We start from the raw sequence: 16,883 nt of genomic DNA on the forward strand, positions 1-16,883 counted from the left end.
ATTCGAGTAAAAAAGTAAAGTTTCTTTGATATTTTTTTAGTTATGTATCTGAAGTGTGCATCATAAGATAAACAGTTGTCTAACATGAATCCCAGGTATTTAATTTCGGTTACAAATTCTATTTTTTTCCTTATTAATTTCCAAAGAATGGTAACTTATGTTTATATATTTATATTTATATGCTGTGGTCAGAATAAGACACGTTTAGTTTTAATTTGTTGACGTTCAAGTATTTATGAATCTCCTCCAAGCAGATGATCATTTTTGTCAAAGCTATCTCTAAATCTTTATGAGATGTAGTTAACATTGTATCATCAGAAAATAAATTCATAAAGTCACAATTTTGACATAATCTGATGTCATTAATATACCGGGTGTCCCACATTTTATGTGACAGGCAATATCTGGTTTGTTGAAGGAGATACACAAAAATGTTTCATACAAAAGTTTTAGGAGTTCATGAGAGCTATATTTTGATATAATTTTTAAATATACAGGGTGTTTGGTGTAGGTGCTACAGACCAAAATTCCATTTTTTTAAATAGAACGCCCTGTATATCATTACATATTCAGATGCTACGTTAAATTCTGATATCATTTCATGTTTGGTTTTTGAAATTCGGTTACGGCGTTGTTGAGTTGTTGCACTTTTCCTTAAATATAAAGTTTCAAAAAAACTTATTTACTCGTGTACACGAATCCAGTCTATAGCTTTTATTGAATTGAACTAGACTACTACTGAATACAAACCATTATTCTCACCTCTACGATACGATATCGATATAAGTTGAATATAATATTGAAATTCTTGAGAATGTGACTAACTTGAGGGTGAATTGCTTTATATTGCACAATTTCATCAAGTAGCTTATGCTTGTTGATGCCATAGTAACAAATGTTGTTGAATTGTATCTACTTGTCAGTTCCATTCAGTGATTCTTTGCAAAACAGTAACTGTGTTCTTTGTGCGAAAACTCCAGTATGCCTTTCGCTTTTAGTCCAAGTGATTGCATTGATATGTTATCAATTTTTGGGGAATGTCAGAAAAACTGCCGTCAAGCACAACGTCTATACCAAGAACATTTTCCAGACAGACCCATTCCGTCACAAATGACTTTTTCGAGAGTTGTAGAAAAATTGCGAACTGGGTCATTTCCTTCTACTATAAAGCATCGTCATCATACGAGATCTGTTAGAACTGAAGATTTAGAAATCAATATGTTGGCTTATATTATTATTCATCCACATGTTTCTATCCGTACTCTTGCAGAAGAAGTCGGTGTGAGTAAATCTAATGTACAGAGAATTCTGAAAGAAAATAAATACCACCCATTCAAAATTCAGTTGGTACAAGGTTTGAAACCCACGGACTTTGAACGACGACTTGAATTCATTGCTTGTATTCAGGTAATATTACATGAAAGTCCTAACATATTCAGTCAAATTTTGTGGAGCGATGAATCGCGATTCCACAATAATGGAGTTGTGAATCGACATAACAGTCACTATTGGTCTCAAGAAAATCCCCACTGGGTCCGTGAAAGTAATTTTCAAACTACTTGGGACGTATGGTGTGGATTGTTCAATGGTCGCATCATATGACCTTACTTTTTCAATGAAAATCTCAATGGATTGCGATATTTACATTTTCTAGAAAATGATTTGATCCAGTTGATGGAAGATATTCCCATAGCAGAACGACAAGGAATTTGGTGGCAACAAAATGGTGCTCCTCCTCACAATTCACAGGTTGTTACTGAATATCTGGATAGAACGTACCCAAATAGATGGATTGGTAATAAGGGTCTAATTCGGTGGCCGGCTCGTTCCCCAGATTTATCACCGCTTGATTTTTTCCTATGGGGTTATTTAAAAGATATTGTTTTCACTACTCCCCCTTTGAATGTGGATGATCTGATAATGAAAATTCGACTAGCGTGCAGTGATATTACGCCTGATATTATAAGAGCGACTTGTACGAGAGAAGTGATTCGACGTTTCGAAGCCTGTATAATATCTAATGGGCATTACTTTGAACAATTTTTATGACTTATTTCTAGGTACCTACCATTCTTATGAAATGATTTATCAAGTTATATTATTTACATTGTTATTAATTAAAGATTTGTTTTCGAATACACCTCTTTCAATTTCGCAATTGTTTCATATTCAAAATGATTCCTGACTGAATTCCACAACTCAAAATTGAAACCATTACTTCGAACACCCAAAATTTTGACTAATTTTCATGTGATCTGATGCAGAGAGAATAATTGTATGAGATATTTTTAAAAATAATATTCGTTCTCAAGACTTTACATTTTGAGCAATAACTCAACAACGCCGTAACCGAATTTCAAAAAACAAACATGAAATGATATCAGAATTTAACGTAGCATCTGAATATGTAATGATATACAGGGCGTTCTATTTTAAAAAATGGAATTTTGGTCTGTAGCACCTATACCAAACACCCTGTATATTTAAAAATGATATCAAAATATAGCTCTCATGAACTCCTAAAACTTTTGTATGAAACATTTTTGTGTATCTCCTTCAACAAACCAGATATTGCCTGTCACATAAAATGTGGGACACCCGGTATATAAGAAATAGTAAAGGGCACAAGACACTTCCTTGAGGTACCCCAAATTTAGCGTTAATAGGAGATGAGAGAACATTACCCACTTTAGTGATTTGTCTTCGATCGCTTAAGTAGTCCTTAAACCATCCTAGCACTGTTCCTTTAAGACCTATAGCTTCCAATTTTTTCATTAATATATTACGGTCAATTGTCTCAAAAGCTCTTCTTAAGTCTAAGAATACTGTTACAACATAATCTCCGTTGTCAATAGATTGAGTCCATTTACTAATCGTAAGTTGTAAAGCCGTTTCACAAGAATGATTTTTCCTAAAACCGGATTGATTACTTATGAGAATATTATTGGCCTCAACATAACTTAGGAGCTGATCGTATACAGCCATTTCTAGTAGTTTCTCCATTCCTGGTAAGGTGTGTACTGGACGGAATTCTCCCGCTTTATTACTATTTTTGACTTTGGGAACAGGTACTATTATGCTAGTTTTCAGTTGCTCAGAAAATTGCCCATATTGTAGAGAGATATTTATAAAATGTAACAAAACATGACCAATGACTCCAATCGTAGCTTTAATAAACTTGATATCTAAGATTTCTGTTCCAGATTTATTCTCCAATCTGGTTTGATCTAGTAATTTGACAGTGGCTAGTCAGAAATCCTACTGTTAAGCGTAGATTTTTCCTGGTCATCGCCAGATATTTCTTCGGCGCCAGCTTCCCAGGGTCGCCCAAGGTGATACTGGCAGGATTACATCCTTTAATTCCATCCCATGTCTTTAAGGATTGGGCATAGGTGTAACATCTGGCTAGTTCCGCAAAGGGCTTGTTTCGTGCAAGGATAATGATACTGGTTTGCTTATAGACTGATCGAGTTAGGGATATATTACACTTATCAAGCCTAATCGGTCCCAATATCTCTTTATACATGGTGTCCCTGGACTTCCTCTTTTCCTCTCGGGAATGTATAGATGGGGTCAAAATATCACCAGTACTTCATATAACTTTTTTTCCTAAAATCCTTCGTTACCAAGTAACGGGCCCTCGAAGTTACAAAATGAAAAATGTTTTTCTTTGATAACTTTTCAAGTGAATATTCAAAATCATCCAAATTTTGGTAATTGACTAAACAAATGAATTCCTTCGATGAGCTTTCATGCAGGAGTCAGTTGTTCTGCTACAAAGTCAGGAACGGACTACCCCCGATGGTCCACACCCCAAAACTTTGAAATGACAGATATTTTTCAATAGTTTTCAACAAATTAAGGTTACTTGGACAATTTTATGAATAAAAGTACTCGTGTGGAAAGTCGATCGGAGCAACGAGTCTTGATAAAAATGTAGTTTCACTCGACGACATCAAACCCGCTCGTCCACCATTATTTGAAATGAATAATTATCAAAGCAGAAATAATAATGATAACGTTAATTCAACAACATTTATCCTGAGATGTCTACCATTATTCGAAAATATTAGTTTTTAAGGAAAATGGAAATGATAGGTAAAATGTTCATAACGAATTTTTATAATGCAAACACGTTTAACTAACGAAACTCAAGAGCCTCAAGAGCAAACAGAAATGAAAAATCCGCTACAGAAACTGCTCGATATGACCACCTTCTCTCTCTATACATTTTCTTAGTCTGCGAAGACACCCTCTCTGTACTTGAAATAGCATTCCAGGGTCGTTTCGTATGGCTTCACAATGTAATGTTATTCTATTCAACAATGCATCTCTTGTGTGAATAGGTGTAGCGTAAACAAGGCTTTTTAGATGCCCCCACAGAAAGAAATCCAATGGATTTAAATCCGGAGACCGCGATGGCCATGAATATGGCCCACCTCTACCAATCCATCTATTGTGGAAAATATGGTTCAGATGGTCACGCACAATCAAACTAAAATGAGGAGGAGCGCCATCATGCATAAACCACATATCTCTTCGGGTTTGCAATGGAACATGTTCCAAAAGTCCATTCAAATCGTTCTGAATGAACTCCAAATAACGTTCTCCATTCAATCGGTCCTGTAGAACGAATGGTCCTATAAGATGGTTTCCTATGATACCAGCCCAAACATTCACGTTGAATTTCCGTTGGTGTTTGGTTTGCAATATCCCATGGGGATTGTCTTCGGCCCATATATGGAGATTATGAGAGTTGATAACTCCATCTCTACTGAAACCTGCTTCATCAGTGAATAAAACTCGATTAATAAAAGTCATATCCTCTCTTTGCCTATCCATGAACCAATTGGCATATTCCAGTCGTGCTGGAAAATCTTGAGGTGTCATGGCATGTACCTTCTGGATGTGAAATGGGTGGAGCAGTTGTTCCCTAATTATTCTATGAATAGTGGACTTGGATGTATGGAACTGTTCTGATAGATTTCTGATGCTCATTGAAGGATCATCAGCGACGGCTTCCAAAATATTTTCCTCCAATACAACGGTACGTACAGTCCTAGGAGCGCCCTCACCACCTCGTTTTGGCAAAACTGTACCTACAATAATATCGAAATAAAACAACGTGCTCAAATTAATTATCAATTATTACATACCTGTCTCCCTCAAGCTGCGATCGACACGCTCGAATGTTTCTCTTGACGGTACCGTTCGATTGGGAAAATGCTCGGAATACAGACGACGAGCTTCTGCAGCATTACAAAATGCTCGTCCATAAAATACATGCATATCTGCATATTCATTGAATGTAAACTGTTCGGCCATATCAAAAAAATTCAAAATATCCTATAGAATATTGACAATACAATGATAGTCATATGACAACGCACCACTCAACAAAACAAAATCGCATTCCAGTTTCTCATTTTTTATCAAAACTTTCTAAAAGGTTTTTTTGTCAACATCTGTGAAAGAAATGGAACATAATTATTCCCTGGATATTTTTCACCTGATCATGTGCAGCCGTTTTTGTAGTTCATTCGTTTGCTTTTTATTAGTATAGTAAATATTTTTTCCGATGTGCGTTTTTTCAGCTAAATTTAGATTCGTGTTAAAGAATTTCTCCCATAAAATTATAATTATCAGTGAAACTCCTCAACAGTTTAGCTGTGAAGAATAATTTGAAACATTGGAATGTTGAGTTTCATGAGATTCAGATAACTGATCAACACGAAACGTGATTATTCCACACGTATTATGTACATACAAAATATGGAATAAATTCGATATTTCATAGTAGAGTAGCTTGTTAGTTTAAAAACACCACGAATCTACAGAACTTGATATTTCTTTTGAAAAAATATCTGCTATCACAATTGTGACTTAAACTTCCATATAGGTACTGTACTTTTTGTTTACGACTTCATTTTAGCATACTTTGTATTATTCCTGTTATAAATGTTGTTGAATTAACGTTATCATTATTATTTCTGCTTTGATAATTATTCATTTCAAATAATGGTGGACGAGCGGGTTTGATGTCGTCGAGTGAAACTACATTTTTATCAAGACTCGTTGCTCCGATCGACTTTCCACACGAGTACTTTTATTCATAAAATTGTCCAAGTAACCTTAATTTGTTGAAAAATATTGAAAAATATCTGTCATTTCAAAGTTTTGGGGTGTGGACCATCGGGGGTAGTCCGTTCCTGACTTTGTAGCAAAACAACTGACTCCTGCATGAAAGCTCATCGACGGAATTCATTTGTTTAGTCAATTACCAAAATTTGGATGATTTTGAATATTCACTTGAAAAGTTATCAAAGAAAAACATTTTTCATTTTGTAACTTCGAGGGCCCGTAACTTGGTTACGAAGACTTTTAGGAAAAAAAGTTATATGAAGTACTGGTGATATTTTGACCCCATCTATACATTCCCGAGAGGAAAAGAGGAAGTCCAGAGACACCCTGTATTTGCAGAAAAAAGAATAATTCGATAAGCAAGAATTTAAATGACCTCGTGTCTGTTGACCAATAAAATTGATCGGATCTAGAGCGGAGTTGTCAAGTGTATTGGTTTTTAATATCCAATCACAGATCTGATGATCCAATTTGACAGACGCCATTTTTGTTATTATTGTCAACTCGGTATGAATACAACTGTTACAATTATATAATTACAGAAAGTTTTTTTGTAAAAGGTAGGTCTCGGCGGGTACCTATTTTGCTGCATATTCCGTGTCATTAGTTTACATTCCGAGAAATATTTTTTCAGGATATTTTTGAATTGATATGTTCTGGAGTAATTCTACATTTCACTGTACATATTTTTGCTTCTCCTTTCAGACACCATACTGCTCCTTGGCCGAGATAAAATAAAAATTGAATCAAAACTTTCTGTCCTTCAATAAAAGACAAAGGCTGAAATGAATGTCATATAAATAAAAGGAACCTACTAAATATACCACCTACCCTTTCAATTTTTCATTCTTCATTTCGGTACCAAAGTATTGCAAATTTTTCAAGAAAAATCCATCGATCATTTCAAAATCGACTCTTGGTAAGTTGTCAGAGTCAGCTTTAACAAAACGAGGCTCAACATTCATTTTGGAATTATTTTAACAAAAATACGAAGTTTGTGGAAACCATTGACATTAGAAAGAGCACATTGTCGCATACACTACAGAGGGCGCTGGCTGACTGGATGACTAATATACCAGTAACGTTGAATTTCTTATTTTTTGGTGGGTGGCATGAATGCATAATTGATTTATTTTATTAGGGTTCATGAGCATTCGAAAACCATTTGAAAATACAGCTCGCTTAATTCTATTTGAAATTATATTTAGATATAACTGTCAAGATATAACTGGCAAATATTACTGTCCATTTTTATGCTTCATTCTTGCTTTATTCTTAAAAAACTTAATAAATAATTACAGAAAATTCTAATTGATCGTTCATTTCTTCAGGAAATCTGTTCTCCATTTCCTGAAGAAATGAACTGAATTGGTTTTTTCGGCATTGAAAATGTATGTCATATCGGATCCATTCTGCTTGTTTTCGCAACATTGAGTTTCAACTTTTTCTTGGCTGACAGCTCGCTTAGGAACAATTCGTTTTTTCATCGAGTTTAGTGTGTGTGTATTTCAAAAGTGTTTTAGAGATATATTTGAATATTATTATGGTGCATTCTTGTGCGGAAAGGCACAAGAAAACACATGAGTCATTTCATATAATGAGTTTAGGTTCCCAAAGAATAAAATGATAAGAAAATAATGGGTGAAAGTATTGAAAAGAAAGAACTACAATCCCTCTACTCTTCCAAGACTTTATAGAAATAATTTAAAAAGTTACTATAAATGAAAGGGGAACGAAAATGTTGAATATGATGACACAGTTTTTTATTTCAACTTCAAGTAATATGTAATATGTCTTTTATGTAATAAATTTAGTCACTTTGGTTTGGATAAATGTGCCGTAGATCTTATTGAAAGCTTTCTGGAACACCGAACTCAGTGTATCAGCCTTGATCACTTGAAATCTGCAGTTCTGAACACCAAATTTGGAGTTCCACAAGGTTCCATTCTTGGACCACCTCTCTTATTTAACATCTATATCTCAGATTTCTACAAATGTATTAAATTTTGCAATATCCATCACTACGCTGATGACACTCAAATTTACTTATCTTTTCCGGAAGGCAACCTGAAAGCACAAGAACTGATAAATAGAGATCTCAATTCACTGTATAACGTCTCGTGCGCACATAACTTGAAATTGAATGCTAAAAAATCATCATATATGTTATTTGGACCCAAATCTAAAAGGAGCCTGATTTCCAACCTCATCAAGATCCACATAAATGATGTTGCCTTGCCTTTCACTTCTGAATGCAAAAACTTGGGTTTGTGGATTGACTCCGATTTGAGATTTTCTAAACATATCAGTCATCTTTGTAAATCGTCTTATAACATTCTCAGACAAATTTTTCCCAATAGAGACATTCTTTCTACACAACTCAAACTTAAGCTTTGCGAAACTTTAATTTTTTGTAAATTATCTTATTGCGATTGCATATATGGACCTGCACTTACTCAATACGACTCTCTTCGCCTCCAAAGAATTCAAAACTCTTGTTTGAGATTTTCCTTCGGTATACGTAAATTTGATCACATCAGTAGTAGGTTTGATGACTCCGGATGGTTAAGACTTGAAAAACTACGCACTCTACACATCCTCACAAATACACATAGATTACTATTAACAAATAAACCTGATTATTTATATAATAGACTTGTTAGTTTTTCCCAGACTAACAACTATTATACTCGAAATGGATCTGTCTTGGTCATTCCCAAACACAACTCGGCACTTTTTACTCGAAGTTTCTCCTATATTTCCGCTAAGCTGTATAATAAGTTGCCCAGTGACTTCAGACTTTACACGATAATGACATTTAAAAAACGCTTGAAACTTCTGCTTAAATCCTGGTAATTGGTGCCCTGTATGTCGATTTTTGCAAAACCCTTATTATTATTCATTTTAATCAAGCTTTTATTATTGTGTTTATTGTTGTATTGGTTGATTTATCTTCTATTCTATACTTGTTATTATTATAGTTTTTATTGTATATTTTTGTAAGGTTGATTTGAAAAACAGCTTATGTTGATAATCCGCCTGTTCATCTAATTTATTTTTGATGAATAAAGTCCATTTATTATTATTATTATATTATAAGTATTCTCTGGGAAGTATTATCTGGAGTTAGTACTGTTGCTGAAAGTTTGAAATAAAATGATTATTATTTTTGCAGAAAAATCAAATGCTTTTCCTTTCATTCAACGAAAGTCATTTTTGTGAAGGAAAAAAACAGTTTTTTATCGACCTTTTTTGGGTATTTGTTACCTTCCACAATCCTTTTACTTCATTAAATTTTATCATATGATTATTGGTATTATCTCAGAAGCTTTTGTTGGATCAGGTCGAGTACAATCAATTCTGTCTATACTTGACCTCATTCAACCTTCCTCTCAAGTTTTGGAAGATTCAACAGATCACCCAAGCGAGCCTATAACGATTGAATTCAATAGCAGTATTAGAAAGAGGTATGTATGTAGGAATCGTTTTTTTTATAATAAATTGCAGCTGTACAGATTGAGTATTGTAGAATAAATTGAATATTTGAAATGATTTTTAAATCCAGTTTGCTATATTTTTTGATTTCCATAACTGTATATTATTAAATAATGCATATAATCATAGTTTAGGTAAATATTTTGTAATCTTTCGACTGTTTGTACTGATTTTAAAAATAGCACTGATTTCCAAACATGATTTTTCGTGTACATTTTATTCCATGTGGAGAATGTTTTATTAATTGAAACGTTAACGGGTTCATATACACTTCCATAATCAAATTGATAATAGTAGGCTTCTTAAATTTTACGATTTGGCAATGTTGATTATTTCTATTGTTTCTATTGGTCAATCGAACAAGAAGCGGGAATAGGGCTGTGACGTCACCAGCCTACCACATTCGGTCTTTAAAAATTAATTACGGGAAAACTACGTTACTTAGAGCAGGGGTCTCCAAACTTTGAAGCCTTCAGGCCATAATGATTTTTTCTGTTCTGCCCTTAACTATATTTTTAGACTAGGATAGTCGCAAAGTGCGTGACCTAAGCAAACTTACGCTTTTTTTGCATCTAGTGGACTTATTGCTTCTATGTGCGATTTGTTAGTATGGAAAAGAAGCGAAAAATCGACAGTGAATGCAGAACGTTCCAAGAAAGATGGAACTTTCAGTATTTTGTGATTGAGTCCAGTAATAAGGCGCTATGTTTGATTTGTAATGAAACCATAGCTGTTCTCAAAGACTATAACATTAAACGACACTATGAATCGAAACATCTTCAAAGTTACTCCAAGTATACAGGAAGTTTGCGGAAGGAAAAATTTGAAGCTTTGAAACGCGGACTCAAATCGCAGCAATCTTTGTTTACCAAAGCGAATACTGAACAAGAGTCTGCAACTCGCGCTAGCTTTCGTGTGGCCCTTGAAATTGGAAAACGTGGCTAACCATTCACCGATGGAGAAATGATAAAAGAATGCTTGATTGCAGTAGCCGAAGAAATATGCCCCGAAAAGGTAAATTTATTTAAAAGTGTCAGTTTGGCAGCAAACACCGTGGCTTGGAGGGCGCAAAATATATCAGAAAATATATCATCTCAACTGTCTGACAAAAATGGACATCATGAGTGGTTTTCTCTAGCATTGGATGAGTCAACGGATGTGTCAGATACTGCTCAGGTGTTGATTTTTATTCGCGGAGTAGATAAAAGCTATAAAGTGTATGAAGAACTTCTTGATATGGAGATATTGATAGTATTCACGGCACGACAACTGGGGAAGATATTTTTAAGGGAGTTGAAAATGCCATTAATAAAAATAACCTTCGATGGAGAAATTTGAAATCTATAACAACTGATGGAGGCAAAAATATGTATGGTAAGAATAAAGGAGTGGTTGCACTTGTGTCAAAGGCTGTAGAAAATGATGGTGGTTCAAAACCATTAGTTTTACATTGTATCATTCATCAACAGTCCTTATGCGGAAAATGTTTGGATATGTCTGGAGTTCTAAAACCAGTCATATCAGTTGTTAACTTCATCAGATCCACTGGGCTGAATCACCGACAATTCCGCGAGTTTGATCAACAGATTGGAGGAAACTGCCGTACGCTGGCTTAGTTGCGGAGAAGTCCTTAAGCGCTTTTTTGAACTTCGAGCAGAGATCGAAATTTTTTTAAATGAGAAGCAGCGCCCTTTTGCCGATTTAGAAAATAGTGAATGGATGTGGAAGTTAGCCTTTTATGTCGATTTGACAAATCATATGAACGAACTGAATTTGAGATTGCATGGAGAAAATCAGCTTCTTCCTGATTTATACACCAATATCAAATCCTTCAGGGAGAAAATAATACTATTTCAATCGCAATTACGTAAAAAATGTTTCACACATTTTGAAACATGTGAAATATTCAGCCACACTACAGTGACTGAATTTCCCGTCAATTTTGCAATCGAAACTTTGAGTGCTTTGAAGATGAACTTTTCAGATTTTGATGTCATTGCGAATGAATATTGAGCTTTTTTCAAAATCATTTTGATTCTGACATTGAAACCCTGGCTCCGGAAGTCCAAATGGAAATTATTGATTCACGGTGCAGTGATATGCTTAAGAACAAATATCAAAATTCATCTTTGTTGGAATTTTATAAGAGTCTTCCTCTGGAACAATTTGATAATTTGCATAAATTTGCTCGTGGGTTGTTTTCTGTTTTTGGTACTACTCACTTGTGTGAGAAAACGTTTTCCAAGATGAAGTACACAAAGAATGTTTACAGATCTCAATTAACCAATGAGCATCTTAAATCTCTTTCGATAATTGGTACAAGTAAAACTGATCCACAACTACAAAGTATTGTCTGTGGAAAATCACAATTACATAAATTTCATTACTGTTTTTGTTTTACTGTGATTCATTTCAATTATTTGTTAGTTATTAATATGCTCAAACTTAGATACTTAAGTTTTCTTTGTCATCATTTCTGTCGTTGAGTTTTACCTTGCAAGTAAATAAAACCGAGTAATTATCATTCTGTGGTTTCTTCTTCAACTTATCACAGCAATAGTAACAACAATTAGGTAATCATTGGCTGTCGCGGGCCAGATTGATGACACTGGCGGACCGGATTTGGCCCGCGGGACGTAGTTTGCAGACCCCTGACTTAGAGAGATGAAACAAAGTGCACTGCTTCTCTATTTGAAATTTCTATCAAGTGAACTATAAACCAAAAATCATGAAACAAGCCATTCTAAGGGTAACATCTAACCCCTCATAGAGGTTGAACCCCGAGAGCTATACAACTAGTTCTTGGGTGAACTTGGATTTAGTTCTTGAAAGTGTCCCCCGTGACAATAAAATTGACCTGTTATTTCGATTCCTCATATTGTTTACTGAAGATATGAAGGGTGGAACATTTTCAAATTGACACCCTTACTTAACAACAAGTGAACATCAATTTCATATCTTCAATTTTTTTCAGGACTGATGAGCTTATTCAAAAAACTATAAGAACTAAGTTTGCGGACTGCACTGTACTTACAATCGCCCACCGGCTGAACACAATCATGGATTCGGATAAAGTACTAGTAATGGATGCAGGAGAAGTAGTGGAATACGATCACCCACATATACTTTTGCAGAACCCCAACGGATTTTTCTACAAACTTGTTGAAGAGAATGGTACAAACATGTCAGAACAATTACAAAAAGTAGCTGCAGAGAGTTATGAAAGGAAGTTAAATAACTCCATCAGTGGAAAATAATACCAACACATAAGAAATCATTCTGCGTAAATGTATTTCAATTTCTCAATTATTGTAAATATATCATACAATCCACAAGTTCATACCTCACTTTGACATTTTACTATGTGAAGTTGTAACGCTCTTTCGCGTTACGGGTCATTTTGACGCCGTGTTCAGGTCACGGGTTACCTCCGGCGCCAGCTTTCGGCGTGGTGTGCTCCACGTGCTCCGGGCAGCGTCAGTGAAGCAAGTAATCCACCATGGATCACTATGGTATCGACTAAATCAATTGTGGCCAGTACGGCAGGCTTCAATTGCCGTCCTGGGTTCGAATCCTGGGTACCTGCTGCTTTTAGTTAGAAGTAAAATGAAACAAATAAATCAAACGTAAACAAATTTATTTCAAAAAATCATTTTGGGTTATCGTTAGTGATATTCAAGAAAAATCAACCTATTAGTTTTTTACAAGCGGAAGCAACAGCGGAAAAAGGTTACGCATTCATCATGCCAAACATCGACTATAGATAGATAGATAGATAATATATTACCTTTTTGTGCCATTTGTACAATGTATAGGTTCGTCACATAGAATAAGAAATATTGTACAGTAAATAAAAATTGTATCACGCAAATATCACAAGAAACAAAATATATTGTTACATCATATTAAAAGATTAGACTTATCAATTTTCATGTATGGTTCATATACTCATTCAGATCATAAAAACATCTATTCGAAAGAAATTTCTTCAATTCCACCTTGAACTTTTTTGGTGAAAGTTGCATTAGGTGATTTGGCAATAAATTATACAGGTGAACACCCGCCCATTCGGGGGATTTTTTGTAGTAAGTGTGATTGAGTTTTGATTGATATAAGTGATGGTCCCACACAGCACCAGATATTCATGGAATATTCTCTGTATATCATAAAACGAACGTATATATTCCAAATATTCATAGAATATTCTTGGAATATATACATGCCTTTGGAATATTCATAGAATATGCTTGAATGAATATGGCAGGATTATTTCCGAAAGAATGTGCATAGAATGTCTATAAATGGATTATTCTCCCTTGAATATTATAAGAATATTGTCGATCGAATATACCATATGGTATATTCTTAGAATATATCCCCACGGTATATTTTGGAATATTCTATACAATGGAATTTTGAATTATCTTATGATAACGTATTCAAATAATTCAATATTATTAAAAACAAAAATATTTGAAGATCTTAATCGAATGCATAACCAAATGTATATAACCCTGATAGTGTTAACCAGTTTTTGAACTCAACGCGAAGATTCTGGATGAATTGCTCCAACAGCAAGTGTTGGAAACGACAAAAAAATTTGAATGGGCCAATAAATGAACCAATTGCATCAATAAATTGGTTAATTCTCATCCTATTTGTCTTTTTGTATTTGAAATTATTTAATTACAAAGGGAAAAATCCTGGAAACAGAGAAATGGGGAAGTGAAGAATTGGAGTAAACGTTTCTCATTAGTCAATTGAAGTGTAGCGCGCGACAGTCGAATAAGCTCTGTGAAAGCGGCTGTCCCTTAATGCATAGTACATTTGCGTTAAATTCGACATTTGATTCAACATGGCGGTTGACGTGGCAGGTTCGCGTAATGCATGGTGTGTTGGTGTTATTATCAAAGAATAATTCTGTCACGTTCAGTGTACCATTTATAATTTGGGGTTGTTCAATTTGCAGTACAGCGAATAGTTTGATTTTGGATCTTCAAACAGGAGAGTTGCATATATTCAGTCTTCAAGAAAAGTGAGTGAAATGCAATAGTATCGATAGTAAAGTCATGGTGATTAACCTACTATACCTCATTTTAGGTTCGAGGAGAGTTGGTGTGTGGGATTTGTTGGTTTGACTACATACATGTTTGAACTAGAGTGATTTCAGTTGTGTATCTTCAATAGAGAAAAGTAAGTGAATAATACATTCTTTTGTATCATTTGTTTTCATAATTTTTATCACTCGTTTTCAAGATAGTATCAATTTCCCCAAAAGGAAACAGAGTGGTACCTGGTACAGGCAGGTGCGCCAAGGAATTGAAAACGTAATGAGTACTTTTCATCAAGACAATGCAAGTTGCTCTCCAAGTCATAAAATGTTGTAAATGTTCATGAGTAACCTATGCGAAAAATATCTATTTGATTTTTATTCCAGTTTTATTGTGCCACATTATATCACAAATAGTGATAATGAACGTTAATGTACATTTTGTTCCAGGTATTACTATTGAAACACTGGCTGATGCATTGTTGGACAAATATAAGGAAAACTATTCTGGTGAGCAAAGTTTGGATAACTTTAAGTAACTGAAATTCATTGAAGAACTCATCATACCACTCATTTTGAATACTTCATTTGTGGGTTTATTTTTTCAAGTAAGAAACCTAACCTAACCTATTTCTTGATGTAATTCATTTTTTCTTTTTCAATGAAATAATATATTTATTATTTTTTAATTAGTGCTGATGAATTCACAGAGTTGTTATTTTAGTATATTTTTTAGTATACATTTGTTTGAGAGTAGGAACATCCTAATTTGAATACATTTCTAATATTTGTAATATGACAGTATTCAGGAATATTTTATTCAGTGAATAAATATTTTGAATTAGATTTTTTATTTTTAATATTCGTTGAAACGTCAAATATTTCAGTGTATATTGTTTTTAAAATATATTTGTTTATGAATATTATGTGTTTTATTACTTGTGTGAATCTTGCATCAAAATGCAATATATACATACCTAATAGCGTTTACTCGTCACATTCTTGGAATATTCCAAATATTCATAGAATATTCATAAAATGTATTTAAAGAATATTCTATGGTGTTTCCCTATTGTATATTTCTACAATAAACTAAGAATATCCTGAATATTTTATGAATATTCCTCGGGTTCTATTCCTGGAATATTCTCAATAGAATATACCTTACATATTCTAAGAATATTATAAGATATTTCGAAAATATTCCCAAGGAATATTCTTAAAATATATCAAAGGTTCGCCAGGAGCACTTCCAGGGAATATTCTCCAGAAGATATATATATATCCATGGCATATTCATAGCATAATACAATATCCGTAAATGTATATTCATGAAATATACCTGGAATATCTATTGCTATGTGGGATTGTTTCGTGTTCTATACTGATGTATTTGAGCATTCGATGTAAGCTTTGTTTTGTTATTATGAACGAATATAAGTATTTTAAATAGGTAAATGCAAGTGGTAGTCAGAATTTTATTTCTTTTGAAAGTTCCTCTACAAGACTCACCAAAATCTAAGTCGAATATTAATCTTATTATTCTCTTTTGTTGCCTGAAAGCACGCACCCATTCGTTGGCTTGACCCCAAGAGATAATATTGTAGCTAAGTGTAGAATACACCATGCCAAAGTAAACACTCATGAGTGAATGTCTGTCAAGAGTGTCCTTCAAGGCATGGATAGCATAAAATGATTTATTGAGCTTGCCACAGACTGTGTTAATTTGTTCATTCCATTGAATGTTTGAATCTAAAACAGTTCCTAAAAATAGAGTTTGTTGGCTACATTTAACAGTATAACCATCAAATTCCATCACATCCATTGTGTCAACTCGTCTTTTTGTGAACTCCATTATTTTTGTTTTTGAAATGTTCACCAATAGGTGATTAGCCAAACACCATCGGGAGAACTGTTCAATGACATTTCTGATTTTCGAAATTATTTCCTCAGGAGTGTGTCCGCTGACCACAATCGTTGTGTCATATGCTTACATGAATAGCCTTCCCCCCTTTATATAGTTGGGAAGGTCATTCACATATAGCAGAAACAACAGGGGTCCAAGAACACTCCCCTGAGGAGTTCCAAGTTCTATTTCATATGTTTCAGAGGTATAGTTATCAATTTTCACTACCATTTGTCTTTCCCTTGTGAATGACATGAGCCAGTCGTTAATATGACCACGTATTCCAAGAGA

At 34.1% G+C, this 16,883-nt stretch overlaps 1 protein-coding gene and 1 long non-coding RNA gene across 3 annotated transcripts in view; both read left to right on the plus strand.

Moving 5' to 3' along the window:
* Positions 1 to 12,976, plus strand: part of LOC111516694 (probable multidrug resistance-associated protein lethal(2)03659) — a 231,046-nt gene extending 218,070 nt beyond the window's left edge. For both annotated transcript variants that reach the window (XM_074179379.1, XM_074179373.1), the window contains one exon: positions 12,611 to 12,976. In XM_074179379.1, the coding sequence (XP_074035480.1) occupies positions 12,611 to 12,893 (283 nt within the window). In that variant the 3' untranslated portion in view covers positions 12,894 to 12,976. The remainder of the gene's footprint in view (positions 1 to 12,610) is intronic.
* Positions 12,977 to 14,137: 1,161 nt separating this feature from the next.
* LOC141484394 (uncharacterized) lies at positions 14,138 to 15,730 on the plus strand. Its single transcript, XR_012466619.1, has 3 exons — positions 14,138 to 14,671; positions 14,737 to 14,829; positions 15,137 to 15,730. It is a non-coding gene; the product is annotated as an uncharacterized lncRNA (long non-coding RNA).
* Positions 15,731 to 16,883: the final 1,153 nt, after the last annotated feature.

The sequence above is a fragment of the Leptinotarsa decemlineata genome, unplaced genomic scaffold (assembly GCF_025532065.1).
Source record: "Leptinotarsa decemlineata unplaced genomic scaffold, Ldec_3_MD MMD2_P_RNA_scaffold_14, whole genome shotgun sequence".
Taxonomy (NCBI): Eukaryota; Metazoa; Arthropoda; class Insecta; order Coleoptera; family Chrysomelidae; genus Leptinotarsa; species Leptinotarsa decemlineata.